The sequence below is a fragment of the Ptychodera flava genome, chromosome 17 (genome assembly GCF_041260155.1).
Source record: "Ptychodera flava strain L36383 chromosome 17, AS_Pfla_20210202, whole genome shotgun sequence".
NCBI classification, from domain to species: domain Eukaryota; kingdom Metazoa; phylum Hemichordata; class Enteropneusta; family Ptychoderidae; genus Ptychodera; species Ptychodera flava.
Window position 1 is genome coordinate 24,206,139 of NC_091944.1, and position 23,244 is coordinate 24,229,382.

General features: G+C 37.8%; 1 protein-coding gene across 1 annotated transcript; it reads right to left on the reverse strand.

Moving 5' to 3' along the window:
- Positions 1 to 6,220: 6,220 nt before the first annotated feature.
- Positions 6,221 to 22,940, reverse strand: LOC139115838 (cathepsin B-like). The gene is made up of 8 exons (XM_070678222.1): positions 22,801 to 22,940; positions 18,920 to 19,042; positions 18,180 to 18,383; positions 15,139 to 15,257; positions 12,901 to 13,130; positions 11,412 to 11,528; positions 10,514 to 10,642; positions 6,221 to 7,227 (listed from the first exon to the last, which is right to left on the reverse strand). The coding sequence occupies exons 2-8, from the start codon at positions 19,037 to 19,039 to the stop codon at positions 7,151 to 7,153; spliced, it is 996 nt and encodes a 331-aa protein (XP_070534323.1). The 5' UTR covers positions 19,040 to 19,042; positions 22,801 to 22,940; the 3' UTR covers positions 6,221 to 7,150.
- Positions 22,941 to 23,244: the final 304 nt, after the last annotated feature.

Sequence of the window (23,244 nt, forward strand, 5' to 3'; positions counted from 1 at the left end):
TTTGTATTTGATAAAAAATATTCATAGTTTTCCACACATACACGTTCTACTTCCCACTCCAAGCAAAGTACATTTACATATATCATCAAACATATATAAATGTGATATAGTTTGTTTTGCTGGGAAAATTGCCAATAGTTTGCCTGATAGATTCCCATGTATTATGATTTGATATTTTTGGATGAAGCACTATATCAGCCACATCTTGCCTTCTTTTAGTTGCGCAAAATTGGTGACCCTCCCGCAAATGTATGACCCTTCAAAAATGCTTGCGTGATAAATTGCGACCCTCCCTCCCAAAACGCCAGCCCTCTCCCCTGTAATTTCTGTCCCTAACTTACATAACAATTAAAACGATCGTTATGTAAATTTGCAATACTGGTTCATTATTCCCGGGGAGAATACTGCAATGGTTAGAGGGCCAGTTTTAGAATGTCGGACAAGGGGAGGTCGAAAAAGGGTCACATTTAAGGTACAGGTGCTTACAAAATTCCCCCCTTGTAATTACTGAAGGCTCCCTTACCACGCATATCATTTTCAGGCTTCTGCTTGGCATCATGTATTCAACACCTCCCATCAAGCCCTTCTTGTAAATGATTTTTATAGACGCACCCTGGGAGACGCACTGTGCAATTTGGTCTGAAACAGGTATACAAAGTCGTCCACTCAAGGTGAATGCAGCTTTAGTCATTCACATCGTTTTACACAGAAATGAACACGGTTTTAATCGTGCTTCACCTTTCCCCAGAAAACTACACAATACATTGCAATAATCAGTACACGTCTTATTCAGTGATCTCATATGCTGGAGAGATGGTAAATGCTGACTACGTTGCCATAATTAGTCCACTTCCGTCTATCACGAGTGTCTTGGGCCCTTCATCCCATGATGCGTTGTGATTGTTTGCTCATGCAAATTACATGCAAAGTGAGTAATTGGTCTAAAACAGGGTCTCCTTCAACTGCCTTTCGCCATCTCAACTACATATGTTGACTATCCCGAAGGTGGTGTTCGTTACGTGAGAACACCGCCCAAGCATCATCATGGTCTCTTTGTTTATAACTTATATCATCACTATTACACCAAACTTTGGATATTCTTTCGTTCGTATGTCATTCTTTGGCATTACTTCAACTATATTTGGTCATTATCATCCCATTATTCAGTTATTGTTTGGTCATTCATTCATTATATTATCTAGAATTATATATAGCTTTGTCATAGCAGTTGATTTTGTGATGTCATTTCCCTCATTATTACTGAAAGCTACCGATTCATCCGTCATGTGGCCAGATGTCTTCTCAATCTACAAATGCACTGTGCATTGCCAATAGTGTAAATGTTAAAATGTACCCCTCCCGGCCAATAATGGACTCGGACAAAACTTTGCGCGCCATAATGTGCTCGGCTCCACCTTGTACATTATGTCGTGCAAAGTTTGCTTTGATTCGTACATTATGGGCCGGGAGGGGTAGCATTATTGCTTAATTGGTGTCGTTAGTTGGAACATGTCATCTTCATGCTTTTTTGTTATCTTATTGTTATCATCTCATTTTTCAGTTATCGATATCTGATTATTCAGTCGATATTATATCATTCAGTGTTGAGGATTTTAGTACAGTGAGTTTCAAAATAGCTTGGAATTACAACGTGCTTGGGTGATAAGAAAAACGTTTCTGGTGATAGAAAATTACGCCACCTGCACTCATTACAAACGTTCGTTTTCGATAAAGTTTGCAAAAATTTAACCCAATACGACGTTCACTGTGCCACAGTCAACATCGTCAGTGTTGCCGCGCTCCCATTGAAAACTCACCCGTACACTGACTGTTTGAACATTCTTGTATTGCCTTTATCACATTTCCCGTCGATGAAACTGCACAGAACGCTAACGATAGATACTATCTCGGTGCAGTGTACACTGGTCGATACAACGATTGGTATTTCCTACGTAAGAACGTCTTATTGGTTAATTGTTACATAATCTATCAAAGGGGAACTTTTGCAATGGATGCAGTTGGTGTTATTTTCTATCGCCAGAAACGTTTTCTAATCACGCAAGTACTCTGTAATTCCAAGCTATTTTGAAATTCACTGTAATGTTATCGTAATGCTGTCATTGTTTGGTTATTCTCATTACACTTATATTGTCATTTTTCAGTTATTACTGGTTACTAAGTAATAATAAGTATTATCTTATTATTCAGTATCCGTTACATAGTTCGAATTTATAACGTAATTTTTGTCATTATCAAATAAGTATAGTAGAAATTAATTTTATAACCGTGATCATGACCAGATAATCACATCACAACAACCGAATAACTAAATAATGGCATAATAACAATTACCAGCAATTTCCAACTAATGGCACACAGCTGGTGAGTATGGTTATTAATACTCACTGATAGAGAGTTTGCCGTGGACGGCATTTAAAAGTGCAGTCGGTAATAATGTTTTTGATTTGCTCAGTTGAGTGAAAATCTGAATTCTCTGCCGACACATCGGTGAATATGGAGTGAAGACTGAGCAATATCAGAGGAGTTGTGGTACCAATTCTCATTTCCGTTTTCTGAAAAATGTTTGTACTTTAATATCATATAGATCCATTCCCTTATTGCTGAGCAGGGAATATAAAAAACATAATTGCCTTTGCCTCAATAGAAAAAAACTAAAAATACTTAGCTCCTGATACCTTTCCGATCTGTACTGACGGGACCAAAAAAACTATCGCGCACTTTCAATCTTGTTGATCGCCACTAAATATTATGAATGAGCGAATCGTTGTCTCACTTTAGTTGGTGACATTTTTTCAAACCATCAAATTTATCCAGAGACACTTTTTCATCGAAAAGCTCCAAAAAGGAATATTTTTTCAAATATGAAACGAATGTCGTTCCAGGCAATACTGACAGTGATACCATTGGGAATGGAGTTTTTCAAATTGTGTCTTGTTCGTGGTAAATAGAGCTACTGTTTCCGGTACACAAATAGAAAGATTGGTTTCCAGAACATCGCCTCTGATCCTAAAAATGTTGGTACTTCACTCGTTCATTCTAAAACCAAAACGCACTTCCGATACATACACAGTATATTCATCATGATGTAAAACACATAAACATCATCGAATATTTTGTCAAATGATATGTACAATATCAATGCTAACAAATTCCTAGCCCTCTGAGCGAGAAATGCAGTGACAAGAAAGTCGTTCACTTTTGATAACTTATTTCGAAAATCAAGAGTCTTCCGTGCATGGTAACATCACAGTCCCTCCACCGACCGTCGTAAGATAAAGTAAATTTGGCGGAGATATTTATGTTTTCCTATCTTTGATTTTGTGAAACTTTGAACTTTGCTGGACTTGGATTTTCGCTCTCGAAATGTTGTCCCCTGACAACACATTTACCACTCAAACTGTAAGGAACTCGGTCGTTATAAGTGTCTTGTTAGACTTGTTGAATGATACCTTTTTATGGTCGTCGTTTCAATATTTTAAACGTTTTACGTTGATTAGTAATTGTGGTAATGCAAACAACTCCACCTTCATTTAGACGTCATACTACTATTACTTTTCCACGCCTATACTCCATACTCCCAATTCAACAGAAAAGTATCTCCTTGCACGCGAGATGAACCAACAGAGTGGCAAATTCTTATAGCCACCGCGAACAGTGTTACGGTGAACGCTTGAGTTCCCGTGTTGTGGTAGAGAGTGACACTAAAAGGACTGTAAACTATTGCTTATGAAAAAGAATTTTAATTTTCTTCATCGTTGATTTCTCTGTATAATTGTATAATTGCAGTGAGAAGTAATTAATGTGAGTAAATTTGGTTTACAGGAATTTAAGATAGATCGCTATGGAAATATATCTTGTTTGATTTTTTGCAGCACACATTACTTTATGGGCTACCTTTAATCCTTAAAGATGAGTAACTTGATTAAGATTTAAGCATTCTTATTTCATTTCAGCGTAGATTTCTAATCAAAATTTTCCTTCGCATATGGATTGCAAATTTGTGAGAACATGGTTTGGTCACGTGATCAATAAACCGGCGGGGGGCATTACTCAAGAAAGCAAAGTAGGTGTCAAAATAAGAAAAACATACTGATAAATGAGTCAGCATGTTTTTCGCTGGTGTGTGTATATTTGTTTGATGGGTTTCGTAGCACGCATGCTCTTGTGGAACTAATAAAAACTGCAAAGAACTTCACGGCTACTGAGAGCTCTTACAGGTATTTTCTTTGGCTGTATGGCATGATATACTATGTAACACGATTGGAACTAATTTGAGATAATTGGATCTTCATATTTTTCACATTTCTAAAAAAATGTTAGGTGCGCTAAAGCTTAATGTTGCAATATTACAAGTTACTCACAAAAACAAGTGTATAACTTTTAAAGAAAGATAGATGAGCTTACATTTGTAGATCAAACAGACATTACTTCGTCATCCAATTATCCCAAACTAGTTCCAATCGTGTTATGTATGAAACGTATACACACTACACAGACACATACAGGCCCTGACAAATGGTACTAAGCCTGAGAAGTCCAAAATGAAAATGTTTCCAGGAACCCGACCTATCCTAGAAAAATCTGCCGACTCGGGACATTTTTGTCTTCTTTTAAAAAAAAATCCAGGTAACTTCTCTACGTTTTACCATATTTTATGGGTCCTAAGAAAAAATTCAATACCATCAGGGACAGTGTGCTCATATTTGGTTTGAATTGGTTCATCAAGAAATATTTAAACCAGAAAAACAAGAATGACAAAAGTAAATAAGGTCTGAAACTTTAGGTACTGGAGGTCAACTTTAGGAACAGGCTTGGCAGAGGAATGTTTCAACACAGTCCTTCATGGTTTCAGCAGGTCTGCCAATATGTATCAGTTCATGAACAATGACGGGAAATGACTGAAGGTTAGTGGAGTAGCCTGTTTCAGTCACTCCCACCACTCCTACACTGCATAATAGGTACACTGCATACAAATAGGTACTAGGTTAGAGATTACAGAATCTCCAACTCAGATGTGTGGGCTGTTTCAGTTAATGCCACCACTCCCGCACATTTGCAGAATTTCCCCTTTTTCTTACCTCTTTTGCATATTTTTGACACTGATATGTTCATTTGAACAATGTCACATCTCAACCCCTGGGTCTACCTGTACACCAAATACTGTGATGGTAGGTGCGGCGGTTTGGGAGCTTTTGCGTGTGACGGACATACATCCGCACATACATACATACATACATACATACATACATACAGACAGACGCCACTGACTCACCATATAAGCTCTTTTTGGTATTTATATACATACCAAATATGAGCTAAAAAGGAAAAAATCCTGGGATCTACCTACCCAATTTTTGTAAACGTTACCGGAATCACATGTTTTTTTACTTAGCCTCAGGTGCTACCTACAATGCACATGCCAGAGTTGAGGCGAAAGTGTAAGAAATCAATAACACCTGTACATTCCATTGGCTAGTCATATTACACATGAAACATCGTAGCACACGTCATGATGAAACATACTTGTAAACATGACAAGATGTTTCCTGTGTAATGTGATTATCCAATTTTGCACATGGTATCATGCGTCTAGTAATTTTTTTTTTCACTATAGCTCTGCCAGTAGAAAGATCGGTCTCTGATTCAGGCTGTCTTAAGCTAAACTGGGCGCTTACAAGAAGTACTTTGATTGTCCTTACATGCTTGTCGCATATGTGGCTGTGCGTGTGTGTTTATATGGATAACTGAAATTCTGCTGTTCGAAGGGTGCAGTGGTCCAACTTGAACCGCATTTTTAAAAGGTGGTGATGTGACTATTTCGTTTTTGGAGACCACTCTTTGCTGGGCGAGTCGGTGCCACATATTGAGAGTTCAATGCTGACAAACAAACAGCATTGAAAAGAAATTACGCTCTCGGTGTTTTGCACCGTAAAAGCTGCGAGTTTGAAACTTGGTGCCAAAATGAGATTCTCTATGGTAGTCTGAAATGCACCTATAGATGAAGACAGAGCTTGACCTGTCTGTCGTGGCCAGATTTAGTCACAACGGACAGACACAATCACAAGAGTCAACGCACATTCAGAACCCAAGACACTGCATATCGTCTAGACATAAAAAGGTCGATAATGAACGCATGCTGCTGACGTTATCCAAAAATCCTAAACAAGCTATAGGAAATACTCATACTGAGACGCATGTATTCCTTTGCAGCAATTTATTACTCAAAGTCAGTTACAGTATTTAATTTCCAGAACATCAAAGACTTTCAAAACAGCAATGTCATCACAATAACATTTGTTTCACACTGTTTAATGTTCACATACTTCCTAGAAAGTAGGAGGCCAGCTGAAAAAGCTGTGTTAAATTTCAGAAAGAAGTGATCGACCTTCTTTTTTACAATATATTAGCTGCGCATCATGTATAAAATATTAAAAATTTATCTGCTTGTGGGCGTGGAAAATGCCAAAATGTTCTTTGTTGTGACCTGGTCAGCATATCACATGACGATACATCGTGTTGGAAATGCATTCCTGAGTACATGAGGGTGATATCTCTTCATTTTTTAATTTGCTACAGCTTGGCGCCCTCAACATCTCTTTTCAACACTGTAATTTGCATATGGGCAATCAACACCTGACCACAAATGTCCGTGTGTGTCTCATTCTGAGAGTGTTTTGATAAAGTTACCAACAATGTAAGTAAGCGATCATTGCAAAGCAGACGCAATATTGGAAGTGTTTGATTGTTTAGTTAGCTGATAGGAAATGCCATTCTGGTTGATATTACTGGATTGTTTTGTGGGAATTCTCAAACTTTGCGTTTCATTTTTTACATCAATGAAATTTTCCGAAGACGATTTCTACCTGGTTAGCACATTCACTGATGTATCTTACATTTTAATGATGCATATTCCATCAACCTTTGGATTTTGCTTTCATGTGGACATGTTACATTTGTTCTGACCATGAATCACGCAATGAAGATAGCTGCCTCATTAAGGCGGAGAGTAGTATCACCTGTGATTTGTGAGGTGGATTTGTTGCAATTACAGACACTGAGTAACTATGAGAAAGACTGTGCTGAATATTATATGCCTATGTAAATGTGGAATCAACACAAAGCGCGAAATCTACATTTTTGGTGTTCCGGCAACAACCTGGCCCTCAATGCCACATTCATCTTTTCCTCGGAGAATCTTGAAGAAGACTGAAAGAAGGAGGAATGCGATCAATGAACTGCTGTCATCTCAATCCTCCACAATTATTACCCCTTGACTACCAAGGCCAATGTATTCCTATATACCAGGCCCCCTATGTAAATATTGATAAAATCTTGGGTGTGGTCATTGCATGAACACTGCTTAGAGTAAAAATGAAGTAAGTACCAATAAACCATATATTTTCTGAATCAGCATGAAATTTCCCATTTTTTCATACATAAGTTTTGTATTTCCAGGTCACGTGACTGATCACATGACACATCATGTGACCAGAGTTGGCAAAGAATATGAATATTTGAAGCATCAGGACGTGTTTTGAATCCATAAAATGACGCAAATTTGAATACAGTTGCAATTTTCATGGCATTGTCTTTACATATATGTAATAATAACTACCCTTTACTTTATTTATAGATGTACCTATTTAAGATTTTTCTCACAAAAGGCAGAGTAAATGAACCACAAACATCAGCATCTGACATGATTCTGTATTTGAAAATCAACACATTTTATATTTGTAAACACCTGCTTTATGTCTTCCTTGCAGAAACATGCATCTAAAATGGTTATGATTTATCAAAAATAATTCACAATATTTAAAATAACATTTTAGGGAACAACATATCACATGACCAAACACATGACCAGTCATGTGACCAGTCATATTGATAATATGGCTGCTATAAAATTTCACTGGCTTATAGTAAATAAAACCAATATGAGCTAAAAATTGTATTTCCTCTTGTTTCATTCTCGAATATTGCTGTTCATAGAACATATTTACATATAAATCATTTGTTTTCAAATAAAAAAACATTTCACTTCATTAAAAAAACAAACCATAAACATCTTCCCGATCGTCCGTACTTCTGAAAACTGTAAACAATCAGCGCAAAGCTTCTGTGATCAACCTGACCTTTCAGGGTCAAGGTCATGGGTCACGACATTTGCTTCCGGATTTTGGCCATACTCAGACGTACTGGGGGCGCAATCACAATAGGCCAGATCGGAATACATCAATCTTAGTCGCGCTACGTGCCGACGCCAAAATTATGGGATTTTTAGCGACAAAAACGAAGGAAATACGTCTATTTAACTGTGCCGGATATTTCCGGCACTCAAGGTATATGGTAATTCAATATGGCGCCGGATATATCCGGGGCCATAGGTAGTCAAGGGGTTAAAGTTTTGCAACTTTGTAGATAAAAGATAAACTTACTCAAAATTTCCTAAAGTTAACTTTTCAAACGCATTCTCTTCAAAATCACAATAAAAAATAGGGGGTCATCATGCAAATTTTTGTACCAGAGAAACAGATTACCCAATATTTATTGATGTTTCACATTCAAAATGGCAGACATCCCTGTGTTATCCTTGTGTGTGAACATAAATTCTTGACCTTTACAAAAAGCAAGTCGGTGAAATCTATATTACTCCATAAGCTTCAAAATAAGCACAGGCGCTCCTTAGCTGGGTAGTCTGCTAAATAGATCGATTATCGGCGCGATCTATCGATCCCGTAGTCGATATGCCTGCCACTGCAACCTACATGTAAATACTCATAAGGTGTGCAACAGAATCACTCAAAAAAAACACACCACCCGATTTGTCAACTGGCCGTGTGCTGACACAAAACATTCAGAACTACACTTCCATATACCTAGTTGGATCACAAAATTTAACCATCTCCTCAAAAATCACGCCGATGAACATGTTACTCGCATTGTCTTGAAGAAATAGGCCTTGTTTTGAGGCCAAAGCGCAGCTGAACAACGGCCTAAGCTTCAGAATGATTCTACCATATGATGTCATATCTTCTAACCGCTGATTGGTTCAACTATACATCACCAGTGACGTATTGCTGTGACCTTCGATTTGGTCGTTGATTAGCCAATCAGCTGTAGAATAAATGACGGTATATGGTAGAATCATTCTGCAAGCCATGTTTAGCTGCGCTTGGCCTCAAAACATGGCCTATTTCTTCAAGACGATGCGAGTAACACGTTCATCAATTCGATTTTTGAGGAGGTGGTTAAATTTGTGATCCAACTACATGTAGGTATATGGGAGTGTAGTTCTAAATGTTTTGTGTGAGCGCACGGCCAGTTGACAAATCAGGTGGTGTGGTTTTTTGAGTGATTCTGTTGCACACCTTGTGAGTATTTACATGTAGGTTGCAGTGGCGGGCATATCGACTACGGGATCGATAGATCGAGCCGAAAATCGATCTATTTAGCAGACTACCCAGCTAAGGAGCGCCTGTGAAAATAAGCCCCCACAAGGGGTACACCAAAAGAATATTGTAAAATTTGAGAGTTCAATGTCCCTGAGGCACATTCTAAATTAGTAAGCAATATATTTAGTGAATGGAAAATAAGGTAGAATCTGCCTTGGGCAGTTTTCAGTCAGTCAAATTCTTAAGATGCTCTCTGATCTGCTCTGTGTATGGATTTGTTTTAAAGCTTATGAAGTGAGGTAAAGTTTCACGTTTTTACTTTTTGAAAAATCAATTTTTTTTTTCCTTCAGAGTTGGGTTAAAAGTTAAGTTCAAATATTGGTGAACTTAAGTAATTTGACTCTCAAAATCTAAAAGTTTGTAGGGTGATCCCTAATTTTCATTCTTGATTAAGAAAGCTAACAGTGGAAAGTTGGTTAAAGTAAGTTAGAGCAACAGTTTGAAGCTTAATATTTTAAAGCATGTTTTACCTTATTAATATACCAGGGCATGTTCAACGATATTCCAATGGATAGGCAACTAGGAAAGTAGGAAAGGGAACTCAGATAGAGTTTATCTCCCTTGTTGGAATAGAATATTTTTGTGGTAAAACAGCCATCAAAAGATTAATGAGAAATCAATCGTACGCTCAGTGTCCAGCTAAAAGGGAGCAACATCAAAAGCACCAAGAAATACCCAGTATTTGGCTTTGCAACAAGACAGTACAACTGATGTGCACTGTTATGGTCAATGACCGATTTTCTGCACAAAATCAGTTATCAATGTTAAAAAGTTATAGATCAACTCGTGTCAACTGTAGACACTTAATACTATACTGGGAATTTCATCATACTTTGATGAGAATACACTGCAACAATAACCTACACTGAAAGATCTGTCGCCTGAGGGTGGAATGTAGAGGGCGCCCTTGAGCGATGGATCTTTTAGTCTAACAATAACCCTGCACCTGACAAAACTACTGAGCTGAGAAACTATTGAAAGGTAAAGAGTTATCCACGATACTAATCTGTGGAAATACAACTATAAGCGTAAAATACCTTGATCTCCCCAGTCTTCATTCCAGGAGTTGGCAACCAGCCAGTAAGGTGTGTTGTCCTCAGTGCCCCATCCAAGGATCTTGATGGCGTGACCACCCAGAGCCTCACCTGATTCATGTTGATAGACGCCTGAAACACACAAGAAGTACAGCAAACTCTGTTAAGTGTACATGTATGGTGATACTCAGACATGATGAGAAATACTCCTGTATGCGCACAGATCAAACTACAGTAGGTACAATAGGGCGATATGCAAATTACATCACTGTTCTCTCATTAATATGCAAAAATAAATAGTTGTCTGCAAATTTAGATTGCATTTTAAATTTGTAAGCTACCCATTCGAGGATGACAGAAATACAACTTAACAGGCAACTGTTAACTGCTCCAACTACAACAACCGCCAATAACTGTCTACTACTGTCTGCATTTCAAGCAGCGGTGTCCAATGTCGCACGTGACAAGCTATATTTAGCAACAAACGTGTAAATGTATGCCATGATTTTCCAGAGAACTTCAACCATAACAGACCAATCACAGAAATTGTCTCATACCAGACAGCCTGTGATAATTCTCAGTGTAATGATTTCTCTGTAACAATGAAAACTGTGGTGTCTTTGGGATAAGGTTTCCAAAGCAACTTGAAAATATCATTATTTCTGATGTTTCTGATGATATGACAGAAGAACAGTATAACCAGAGAGCAAAAGGAGCAGTTGTTTGCCAGCTGTTTACGACATCTGTCTGAACGGATCATCTGACAAAGCTCAATGTAGAAATCCCCTGAGCCAGCTTAACAAACAGAACAGTGTCATTGGCCTAGCAATAATCTACATTCTCTAGTATTGGACATTTGTGGTTTTTTTTGGATATCAGTCTTTGGTAAAGTTTTACGTACCACTCTTGTAGCTTGGGAAGTCTGCATACACTGTGAAGGCAGCCTCGACGGGGCCATTCTTGTAGATTTCTGTCATAATCTGATTGACATCAGAACTCACAGCGTACGATGTTGAACCTGAAATTTAAAACATGACAATACAAGCAATGCTTAGGATGAAAAGAACAAATCAAAAAGCACCACTTCTACATGTCTTGTGTGCATAAAAATAAAACGAAAATTAAAGAATAACAACAAGACACAAAGAATTTGCCCATAATGCAGTTGTATGGCTTAATCCCTATCCATAATGCAGTTGTATGGCTTAATCCCTGTAACATAATGCCCAACATTAGGCCACCACAGAACATTCCACAGAATAAATCCCATTGACAGATGTTAGGCCAATGTCCTCTTGACTGCTGACTCAATTTTCAGGATGGCAAACAGTGTTTCATCCAGACAGGGAGATGGGGGATTCCCCCTCTATTGAAATGTTGGTATCTCCTCATAATTTGTTAAGGGAGCTAACCCAGCCCCACCCCCCCAAATGGTTGCCAGTCACACCTTTTTTATATTTTGCAATGTTTTATTGGGTGTGCATTAATTATTCACATTACATCCATTGATTTTTTTTCCCGTTCAATAAATAGATAGATGAATAAATAGAGAATAGATACAGTCAAAAATTGGCATATAAGTGACATTTTGCTGGTTAATATAAATAATGTGATAGGGGTTGCCACTTTTTCAAATGATACAGTAAATTGTTAATTTTCTTTGCAATAAAATATTCAACATGATAGATTCTCTTGACAAAGAAAAGGACACCTCTATAGTTTTGTTTGCTTCTGTTGTCTAATAAGTAAACCAATAAAATTGACTGACAGACAGAGTTCCATTTGGATCAGATAAAATCTGACAGAGTTGCTAGTCACACCTTAGAGATAAAAGTAGAACCCATGATGTGGTGAAATCCCCCTAAATATTCTGGTAAAGGGGAAAATTGCCCCTTGTTGATGCCATCCTGGATGAAACACTGGGCAAGGCCAGTGGTAAAAATAGCGCCCTCAGTGGCGATTTTCAGATTTCGACGTCCCTCCATTCAATCAAATTGACAAGTTACAACTGGCCATACTAAAACATGCTGCAGCTGTCTTATACAATCGTCTGCATTTTGAGTCAGTGATCTTTCAAAAACGATTTACATCAGCTCAAGCTAAACAAGCATCACTACTCTAAGACACAACAATTTGAATGTTGGCACTTCAACATGGAAGTCTCTCCATGGCTAACAAAGCCGGCACTGACTTCAGAAGTGACATAATATAGTACTGACCAAATTCATCAACCCATTTGGCTAATCTGAGATGGAGCACATTCATTTCTGATGTCCTAATGTTAAAATAACAACATTCTTCCAATCTAAGGTGCAGACAATGTTAAATCTGACCTTGTTTTCTGCACAAACAAAGAAGTTTTGATCTCCAGAAGAATTTGCAAAACTTACCGAAATGTTTATCGTTTTCATACGTGACATTGTAGCCCTCCTCACAAGACTTGACACATTTTGGTGTTGGTACAATATCTCCACAGGGTTGGTATTTGCCTGACACATGGTGATCGCAGTGTGGGAGTGTGTACGGAGAGCATCCCTGTTTGGTGCCGTATTGACCACCAGATACAAGACCTGTGTTGACCCAGTATTCCCATGCGCCACTTGGAAAGCCACCATTGCACCTACATGAAATAAATGTTTACTAAACATTCCTTGATAAGCTAAAAAGCAACATGTATATGCATACAAATGTACCCTTATCTGGGAAATACACTCATTTCAAAAAACCTCTCTCACTGCCCCTCCTTGGACAAGAAGGGTAGTCCTCTCTCCTGCCCTCAAAAATGTAAGCCGAGGGTAGCTAAAAGGTTGTACGCACCTCCAAAGTTGAAGACTTAAGCTTTTGCTAGGAAAACTTTCAACAAATCCCAGTCAAAATCACGAATTAAACTAAGGGGTCACCGCCCAACATTTGGTACTACTGTTAGACGAACCAATAATTTACCAGAACACTGGAAATGCCGCTATTTGTAACCCTGTGGGTAAAAATTCAATTTTCGATTTCCAAAAAAATTACACTGTGAAACGTTATTTGCTCAATGAGCTTCAAAATGAGCTCCTACAAATGGTACAAAACAAGTATTGTTGCACTTTGAGAGTCTGTATGTGATCCTGATGTGCATTCTATCTTGACTAGCTAGCCATCTGTACCAATACTTGTACATGTATGTCTGGTACAGAAGTTCGTTTTGGCTTCCTTTGTCCTGACAGATAGGGACACATCAGTGTTAATCATGACCAAAATCTCATTGTTTTCAGTAGACAAGTATGACTCCTTGATGAGGGAAAGGGGGTTAGGGGAGAGAATAATCTGGAAAGGTTAGTGGTCTGTCTCTAAATTCAAAATTGACGCAGTTCTGGTGAGTCAATGTTTGTGTGCAGTACAGTTTCAACAAGAATGAGTTCACGTACAGCTGCAATGACAATAGTTTGTTTGTTCACCCCAAAAATATTGTTTATTGATAGTTTTGCGGCCACGGCTACTTTCACCACTGATGGAAGAGTAGGTTGTAGAATGTGTGGATGCTTATGTATTGTGTATTTCAGACAAACACATTATTCACCATAAAGGGTCATATACTGATGAATAAAATACCCTGGCCAGGTCATTTGAATACACTTAATCCTCTGCTACATCCCCCGCATATATTATAGCCCAAACAAGGCACTTTGTACTTGAGGGCAGACAGGTGACCTTCAGGAGGGCAAATGGTCTCCTGCATTGAGGTTGCATTGTACCTTGTTTGAACAATACTGTTTTCATTACATGCCTCTCTTATATTGTTTTCACTCAAAATTGTTGGGTTCATTTGCAAATGACAATCATATGCTTTATTTCCTTGATTCTGTTGATAGACAAAAATCAGTTGAAAAATAAGAACAATTTTAATCATAAAATGACACACTGTTATATCTAAATCAATGTTAAGTGGGTTAGCAAATTTTTCTGCATAATTTTTCTAAAAAACCGGCTTTTCTATGTAAAACATGTAGTTATTCGGTAAGATTTGTTGCCGTAAGGTTGTTGCCATAAGGTTATGGATCGATCAGGACAAAAACCAACTGTTTCAAAAATACCGTAGTTTTTATCCAACAGCTGTTGGACTTTTAAACGAGCTGCAGTGCTACCTTTTGGTGTCCATGTGTCATACGTTAATTGTTTTTGGTCCGAGCTCTGCGGTTCCACCCTGAATTCCATGGTATTTTTGGTTTTTTTATACACAAATAAAGTGCTATTATTATTTAAGTCAAGTTGAGAAAGTTCCACATCACTTTAATGACTACATGTATGTGGCCCGCTACATCATCAACAAGTTACCATTCAATCCTATTGGTGTGTGAGGTTCCACATTTTGGGTATGTAATAATGTATACTTCCCATACTGCAGTACCTTCAAGACTTTGACTTCTTGAAAGGCACTAAACAATTGAGAGAATATCTTTCACACTTACTATTATAATAGCTCAATCCGTGTGTCTGGTTTTATGCATGATGGCATATTATGGGACATGCAGGAAACTCATGATTACACAGATGCGAAAGTAGGTATCAGTAGGTCTGAGAGAATCTGAGGGATGGAAGAAAATCACATCTATCAAGTTTTTGTCAGCTGTATAATTAACACTCACCCATCACCACACTGGAATCCACAGCAGCACAGCAAATCTTCTGCGGACACATGGACGTTCACCTGACCATTGGATGCAATGCAGTAACGGTCACTCATTGCTTCGACTGCTCCAAATGCCTAGGTGGTAAAAATAGATCTCTCTGTTAACCCTTTGAACGTTGTAATTTTTCCCGCCAAAATTTTAGTGCAACATTTTGCAAATTTTTATGAATTTTTCTGTAATTTTTTTGATAATTTTGGACCAAATGGGCATTTTATTTCATTCGCTACAGTTTTTTCTTAAAATTTTGGCAAAAATCTGGGAAAAATTGGCTCAGGTTTATTTTATTAAGGGTAAAAAATAGACTTTGGCACTCAAAGGGTTAAATTAATTGTATATGTGACCAAGATTTGGTCCAAAATTGAGTCCTGATTTGTTGTTGAAAATTTCTTCTCTCTTCATAGTTTATTCTTATTATTATATGAAACCTATCAACACAGCAAGAAAACTATAGGAAGATTTCAGTACATGCCTGTAACAGGATCTGATCAGTACCTCTAACAGTCCCTAATAAATAGCCTCTGTTACAGGACTTGTAAAATTGGTCAGATATCAGGGGTGTATGAACAGATCTGTATCAGGCCAAGTATTAGAGGCATGTATACAGTGATGTAATTTCTGAATGTATCCAGTGCTGTGACCACATGACTGAAATACTGGTGTACAAACAGTTGTGTGTCAGTGTTGAATTTACAGGGCCTGTTACAGGCACTGAAAATTTGTCAGATTTCAGGGGTGTATATTTTGGAACTCTTGAAAAACATTCACTCCAGATAAATTGTAACTGATATTTTGATTGGTTGTTCAGAAAATGATTGATTGGTTGTTAAAAAAGAAACCTATTAAGTTTAATTACCATGTGAATAATTGTTTGCTCGATCATGTTTCTCACATTAAGGATTTGGGTATCATTTTTGATTCCAAACTCACTTTTGTTCATCACATTGACTCTATTGTAGGTAAAGCCAATCGCATAATTGGTCTCATTAAACGCAATTTTAATTTGATCATTCAAGTTGCTGTCCTTTGACATCTGTTCATTACTATGGTGTGTCCAATTTTAGAATATAGTACAGTTATTTTCAATTCAATTTCTGACAGTCAGGTAAACTGTATTGAGTCAATTCAGAAACGTTTTCTTAGATATTTACATCATAAACAGGGATGTCACAGTGACTCTTCATCTTGGTGTAATTGTGACTATAACTTGCTCTGTAATCTTTTTAAAATTCAACCTTTATTCTTATGTAGGAAACTATTTGATTGTATGTTTGTGCGTAAATGCCTTTTATCTTCTTATGACTCTACAGATTGTACAGGTTTTTATGGTCTATGCGTACCTAGATACTCTGCTAGACATAGACCTCTATTACACATCCCTTACTGTAGAGTTGATGTTACAAAAATGGCCTGACTGGACGTACGTCACGACTTTTTAATGATTTTTATTGATAAGGTTTGCGATGTTGATGTTTTTGAAGAATCTCATTCAACTTTTAAAAGACATGTTAATTTGTTTTTGTCATTGTTTGATGTTTAGGGTACTTTTTTGTTTGTTTAAATTTTAGTGTATTTTATCCTTTTCTTTATTTTCTTGTCTGTAAGTGGCTGCCTGATGGCGCTGTTGATGAACAAATAAAATAAAATAAAATAAAATAAAAATCTAATTGGGATCTTCAGCTGCCTGCACCTTCAAGAGGAAGACATTTGAAACAGCTACAGTTTGAACAGACTGTGTAATGTGATTATTGAGACCATCTCTAGAAGATTGATAATTATATCTGGGTCTGCAAGCTGTAGAGGTTCACTGTTCTGTAAAATTTCAGTACCAGAGGTTGCGGAGTCCATTGACCCACAGTCCGTCCACAAGGGACCGTGATTGACCTTTGACATGCAGCCCAATGACTTTGGGTGAAATTAGACACTAGTTGACCTTTGAACTACCAATTTTTTTATGTAAAAACACCAGGAAAACAAGACGAAATCTCACTAAATTTTTCTTTTTCAAAATTATACATCTCACAATCAGCACGTCAGATAGTGCATAAGACCAATCCAGAACCTGTGAATTTAGGTGAAATTGTTCTGCTGAACTACGATTCTCAGAGCAATTTCTTCAGGTGCACTGCACTACGAAGGTTGAAATTTTCATTCTGTGTGTGTGGCAGAGGCAATGTACTTATTTCTAATCTGCATGCAAATTATGCCATAGGCATACGGAAAACACTTCCGTCTTTTCTTGTGAAAGTTGACATCAAAAGGTGAATAAAAATGTTATTCACGAAATACCAGTGTTTATGTCCCTCTACATAATGAGCTTACATGTAGGTAGTGTTCTTTGACACTACGTGTTTGGTACAATACCTCTGCTGTACAATTTAATCAAACATTAACTCTGGTATTTCAACATGCGACTCTTGCTATGAACATGTACAGCAGCTGACACCATGTCAAGCCTCTGTTAATATTAATAGTTTATTTATTTGTAGCATTTTTTTATTCATTCATCTATTCCAAAGAGTGTATTGACTTTATTTCCTTTCTGTATTTAGTTTTCTTTATGTATTTACATATATTTATTTATTTATTTATTTATTTATTTATTCACTATTTTAGCAATATGAGTAAAGCCCCATTATATGTATCTTTTTGCATTTTGCTTACCAAAAGCACATCACCCAAACTTTGGAGAGTATTTTTTTATTCCGCTCATTACACATCATTGTCTTTGAAAATATCATCTTTGGTGATGGATTTGGTACATGCATACCAAGTTTAAAAGCAATCAGAAAAATTAATTCAGAGAAAATTTTTATGACCAAGAATACAAAATTGCCCCAAAAATAAACATACGAAAATTTCACCACAATTTTAACAAATCCAACAGAAGACAACCTAACATATAAGCTTTCTTTGGTGTATATATATAGATATACCAAATGTGAACTAAAAAAAGCCAAAATGATGCAGCTAATCCTGATCATTTATTACGTACTCACCCAGCACGAACCGCATGATGCCTGATCTCTGACCTCTTTGATGGTTGGACAGTTTGGCCATTGTTGTCTGGCATCGAAGGTATCTGGAAGAAGAACGTTGAGCGGATGGACTTTCACTGGAAGTTTCTTGCTTGGATCCTCCTTCAAGGCACCACAGAGACCCTTGACATACTTCACAGAGACACCTTCGAAGTTAACGCCAGCCTGGTTTGATGAAGTATATGCAACATTAGTATTAATGTATTATGCACCTTAAAGAAGGAAGATTTTAACTTTTACTCAATTTGTCGATAAGGAAACTTCAACCATTTTCTTTCAAAACTGAGATTGTAAATCAGGGGTTGTAGTGCAGCTTTTGGTACTACAGAAATAATTACCAAGTATTTACTGATATTTGATATACAAAATTATAGCTGTTTTCCCTGTATTATTACAAAAGGAGACCATACATTTTTCATTTTTACGAATATAAAACTGTCAAAAGTAATTACATGTACTCCATGAGTTTCAAAGCAAACCTCATCATCAACATACCATTACAATATTGTAAAAATTTGAGAATCTACAGTGTAAATATCTGTCCTGGAGGCCTGTAATGGACTGAACGTACCATAACACGACATGCAACACATTGTGACATTCCCTGTCACACACTTGAAATGCTACGAAAGATATGGAACATGCTTTACTGCCAAAAGCAGCTGGTGCTATGTACAAGTATTTCAACAGATAGTACAAACCTTCCATGTTGTGTTGATGGAATTGATGTAGTCGATAAGTTTGCCTGTCAGTGCTCCGTAGTATGGTTTAGCTTGGCTCAGACCAACAGCCAAGGTCAGCAAGATAACCAGAACCTTCATGTTCTGAAATGGAAAGGAGAAATTTTCAGAGAAACATATCAGTTTGATATGTTTGAGTTAATTGTTTAACTGTAAGCAGTTTCCTTTGAGCAATGCATTGCAATTTTCTAATTTTGACTGTTTTGCTCTATGGATGCAGAAAGTATACCTATAGCTACAGTTCTTAGAGCTGTGAATGATAAATTGGTATGCTAAGTACATTGGAAAGGATCAAGAGCCACACCACATTTTTTACACAATTATATCATACCAGTATATTGATGGTGCAATACAGCGATCTGATTGGTCGAGATGCGATAAAGAGGTGTGGTATATTCGCAATACACCATGCGCAAGCTCTCGGCCAGAGAAAAAATCCTTTTTTGACATTCCATGCCAGAATTTCAATAAACTGTTATGATATAATAGCAATAAATCACACCCAGCGACAGTATACCACTTCGTTTTTGACTAGTTCACTTCATACATGCATGACGGATAGCGATGTCATGAATAGGCAAAAATCTTGTGGCATACTGTCACTGGATGTAGTTTGTTGCTTGATTGTATCATACCAGTAAATTATGGTGCAAATACAGTGATCTGATTGGTCGAGACAATACCATGGCTGGCATACGTGCGAGCTCTAGATTAAGCAAAATCCGTTTTTGATGTTCCTCGCCAGAATTTCAATATACTGTTATGATATACTAGCAATAAATCACACCCAGCGACGGTATACCACTCGATTTTGACCAGTCACTCCATATATGCACTCGATTTTGACCAATAACTCCATATATGCACTCGCTATCGCTCATGCATATATGTCGTGAACTGGTCAAAATCGAGTGGTATACCGTCGCTGGGTGTGCTTTATTGCTTAAATATACAATGACTGCAGCCCAGCTGTAATCTGAATTATGAAAAATATTGCAACATTTTCTGCTCAATGGAAAAAATCTCTCATCAAAACTTCAACATTTCTGACACTCCTGCTGTAGTCAGTGACCAGATTTCAGAAACCATTATTCAAGCTAAGGGAGTTTCCTGCCAGAAAGAATAAAAGGAGTACCCTCAAGCTACTGATCTTTCGCACTTTGGTTGGTTCACCCTGAAAGGGGTGTACCATCTTAGTTACCTCAGCTGTAAATCTACCCAAGCAAAAGTATGAAAACCACTTTCCTTACACGATGCATACACAGAGTCATGTGACAGTCACTCCCCCATTTCAACGAGAGTTCAAAGTTCAAGTGAGCTGTAGAGTAAAACGCTGCATCATGGAAAGTGACCATTGTGTCAGGGAGAGCTTTGTTCAAATAGACCGCGATGTGGTATCAGGCACAGCCTAGGCCCAAGCATAATCCACCCCTTTACAGCTGGAAGTATATACATACCTGTACTCCACCCCTTTACCTGTACTTTTTAAGGTAGCACGCACCTCGAGGATAGATAGTCAGACTCTCAAACTTTTACAAATATTCTTTTGACCTACCACTTGTGGGGGGTTCATTTTAAAGCTTATCGAGTTACATGTAAATGAAGTTTTCAACGGCTTACTTTTGCGGAAAACACTTGCCCTGACAAGTCATGAAGTTTCACATACTGTATAGCTCTGAATACCTAACCTCTGATCTCAGCAAACCAAATATTAGAAATTACTTCCACATGTATAGGTATAAGCCTAAGATATCTCCTGCCGGGCCACAAATCCATTTGCAGTTAACGCCTACTCTTTCAATGACTTAAAGATCCATTAGCTGTAACTTTGGTCATTTTTTTAATTTTGTTTGTTCTGTGTATCATCTGCAGTTTCTGGTTTGAATCCCTCAACCATGAAGAAATTCCTAATATTTAGCTCATAAATATACCCTATATGAGTGTAATCTGCATTGTTATTGTTTAAATTTTGTATTCAGGTCCGGACTAGAATACATTGATCAACAATAACAATGGCATTTCACATATACAAGCCTGTGTTGGCAAGCGCTGGACACCAGGCATTGGTTATGATGATCGGATTAAAGTTAAATTCTTTAGTTGACACATTGAAACAGAGTAGTGAAAAATTAGTCAAAAGTTACAGCTAATGTCCCTTTAAAATCCCTTCAAACTGTGGCTAATTCACTGTTCATCATCACTGCTAATGATAATTTTAGTTTGAGAGTGCTTCACATTGAAATGCAAACATAAATACTCTGGGCAGATACATAAAGTCTAGTTCGCATGCACAGTCCCTCCACCATCCATCTAGAAATGCTTGTTGCTCTAGATGTGAATTACACCTACCACGAGGTCAGGACTTGACATGGATCGGTCTCGGAATTTGTCATCCTATTTCTCATCACCGAGAAGTCAACAACTTGCTCTGGACAAACTGGTGACTCATCGTTTTAGAAATGTAATGGAGCATTCTTTAATGCACTCTGTCAAAAAGGTGACACAATCAAAACCTTTGGACAGTACACTCTCATTTCCTGTTTGATTTCACAGACTTTGTTAGGATGATAACAATGCAGTGATTTGATAACCCCTGTACTTGTTAAATGTAAGTGCAGTATACATAATAAACACTAATTTTGTTCTTCACGCTCACCAGCGTTTCTTGTTCAACTCTTAAAAGCACATTTTAAAAAAATGCTATTCAGCTTAATTGTCAATACAGAGTCAATACATGTAAAAGGCGCTGATATTGATTATATTTGAATTCTAATCCAGACTGGAATTCACAAGTCTACAACAACAATGTTTAAGTCTACACATGTACACATGCACTGAGTTAACTCGCTGAACACTACCTCAATATGATGCGGGGAGTGGAACAAAAACTGCAGTAGACATTAAAAAGAAAATTGAGGGAAAAAATTCATCAAAAGTCACAGTTACAGGCCCTACTATAGAGGGAGTGGCAGTAGTGGGTATGGGCCCAGGTCCTGGTTATAGTAGCCTAGACTGCAGGCATTCAACTCAATGCAAGCAAACTATCACTGGTGCAACCAGTAAGTTGCATCAGTGACAGTTTGCCTGCATCATGGATGCACAAAAATAGACTTTTCTATCTTTGTACATCCATGCTTGCATTGAGTCGAATGCCTGGGGTTGTAACGACTATTACAAGTTACCTACAATAAAAAAGCTCGCTATGTCCCGAGTTTCCTCTGTGCAGCCTTGCCGGGTGCCTTTTTTCACCTCCTTGCTGGGTTGCAGTGGAGGCCGTGATAACCATGGATGTACAAAAAAGGGGACATGATGTAACTATGGCAACAAAGACGTGAGGCCGAAGGAAAGAGTGCAAACAACTCGTAAATGATCGTGCCCTTCAATATTGAGGAGAAATGCATTTCATTTGTGCAATTCTGGCTTGGCTAATCGTTCACTCGAGGTTGCATACTTATTATATACCGGTACATAGAGATTTCCTATAGGCTGCAATAGTGGTGACATGCATGCCCCATGCCAGAGCCCAAGCATGTGAATCATGTTAAATCGATCAAGACAAGTCCAAGGATTAGGACATGCGTAATACTCTAGAAAATACACTTGAATTGCGGTGGTTTCAGAGCCTCACCCTTACAGCCACAAGAAATAACTTCACTTTCACATGCACAAACTCTTTTGTCCATCGCATCCGTTGGTTATGAGACTGAGATCGAGTGACTCCGAGCAGCCTGGGAGACCTAAGTTATCACTCGGGCCTAGATCAACGTGAGAACATTAATACACGATCGAAGTCTCAAAACAGCGAAGCAGTTTAGTCTATCACATCCTCTCGTTCAACTTACGCGATACAGTTGTGAACTCCGAAGAAACACGTCTGCTACCGTTGAGATCTTGAATCCAGTGTGTTGTCCGTGATCGTAGCTTGATCACGTGCACCGGTTGAGTCACATGCTTGTGAAATCACATGATCCCACAAGGTCAGTGGTGTCAACAAACAAGTGTGACCCCCTAGGAGTATTCGTTTTCGCAAGGGACGACCAAAAATAGATAAAGTTTGGGGATGAGGGGGTGACCTCCTGTCCTCTGACAGCTTAGCAAAGCCTCGACCCCATGATATGTAGACTTTTGACCTCTCTTTTTGATTCGAGCGTCACGTTTAGCCAAAATTTGCATTTGAATCGTCATTTTGTAGAAAATGTAGAGTATTGACATCAGTATTTGATCAAAATTTTCAACATTGGAGCCCCTCGGGCTTAACTAACTTAAAGAAAAATTGTAGAGTTTGT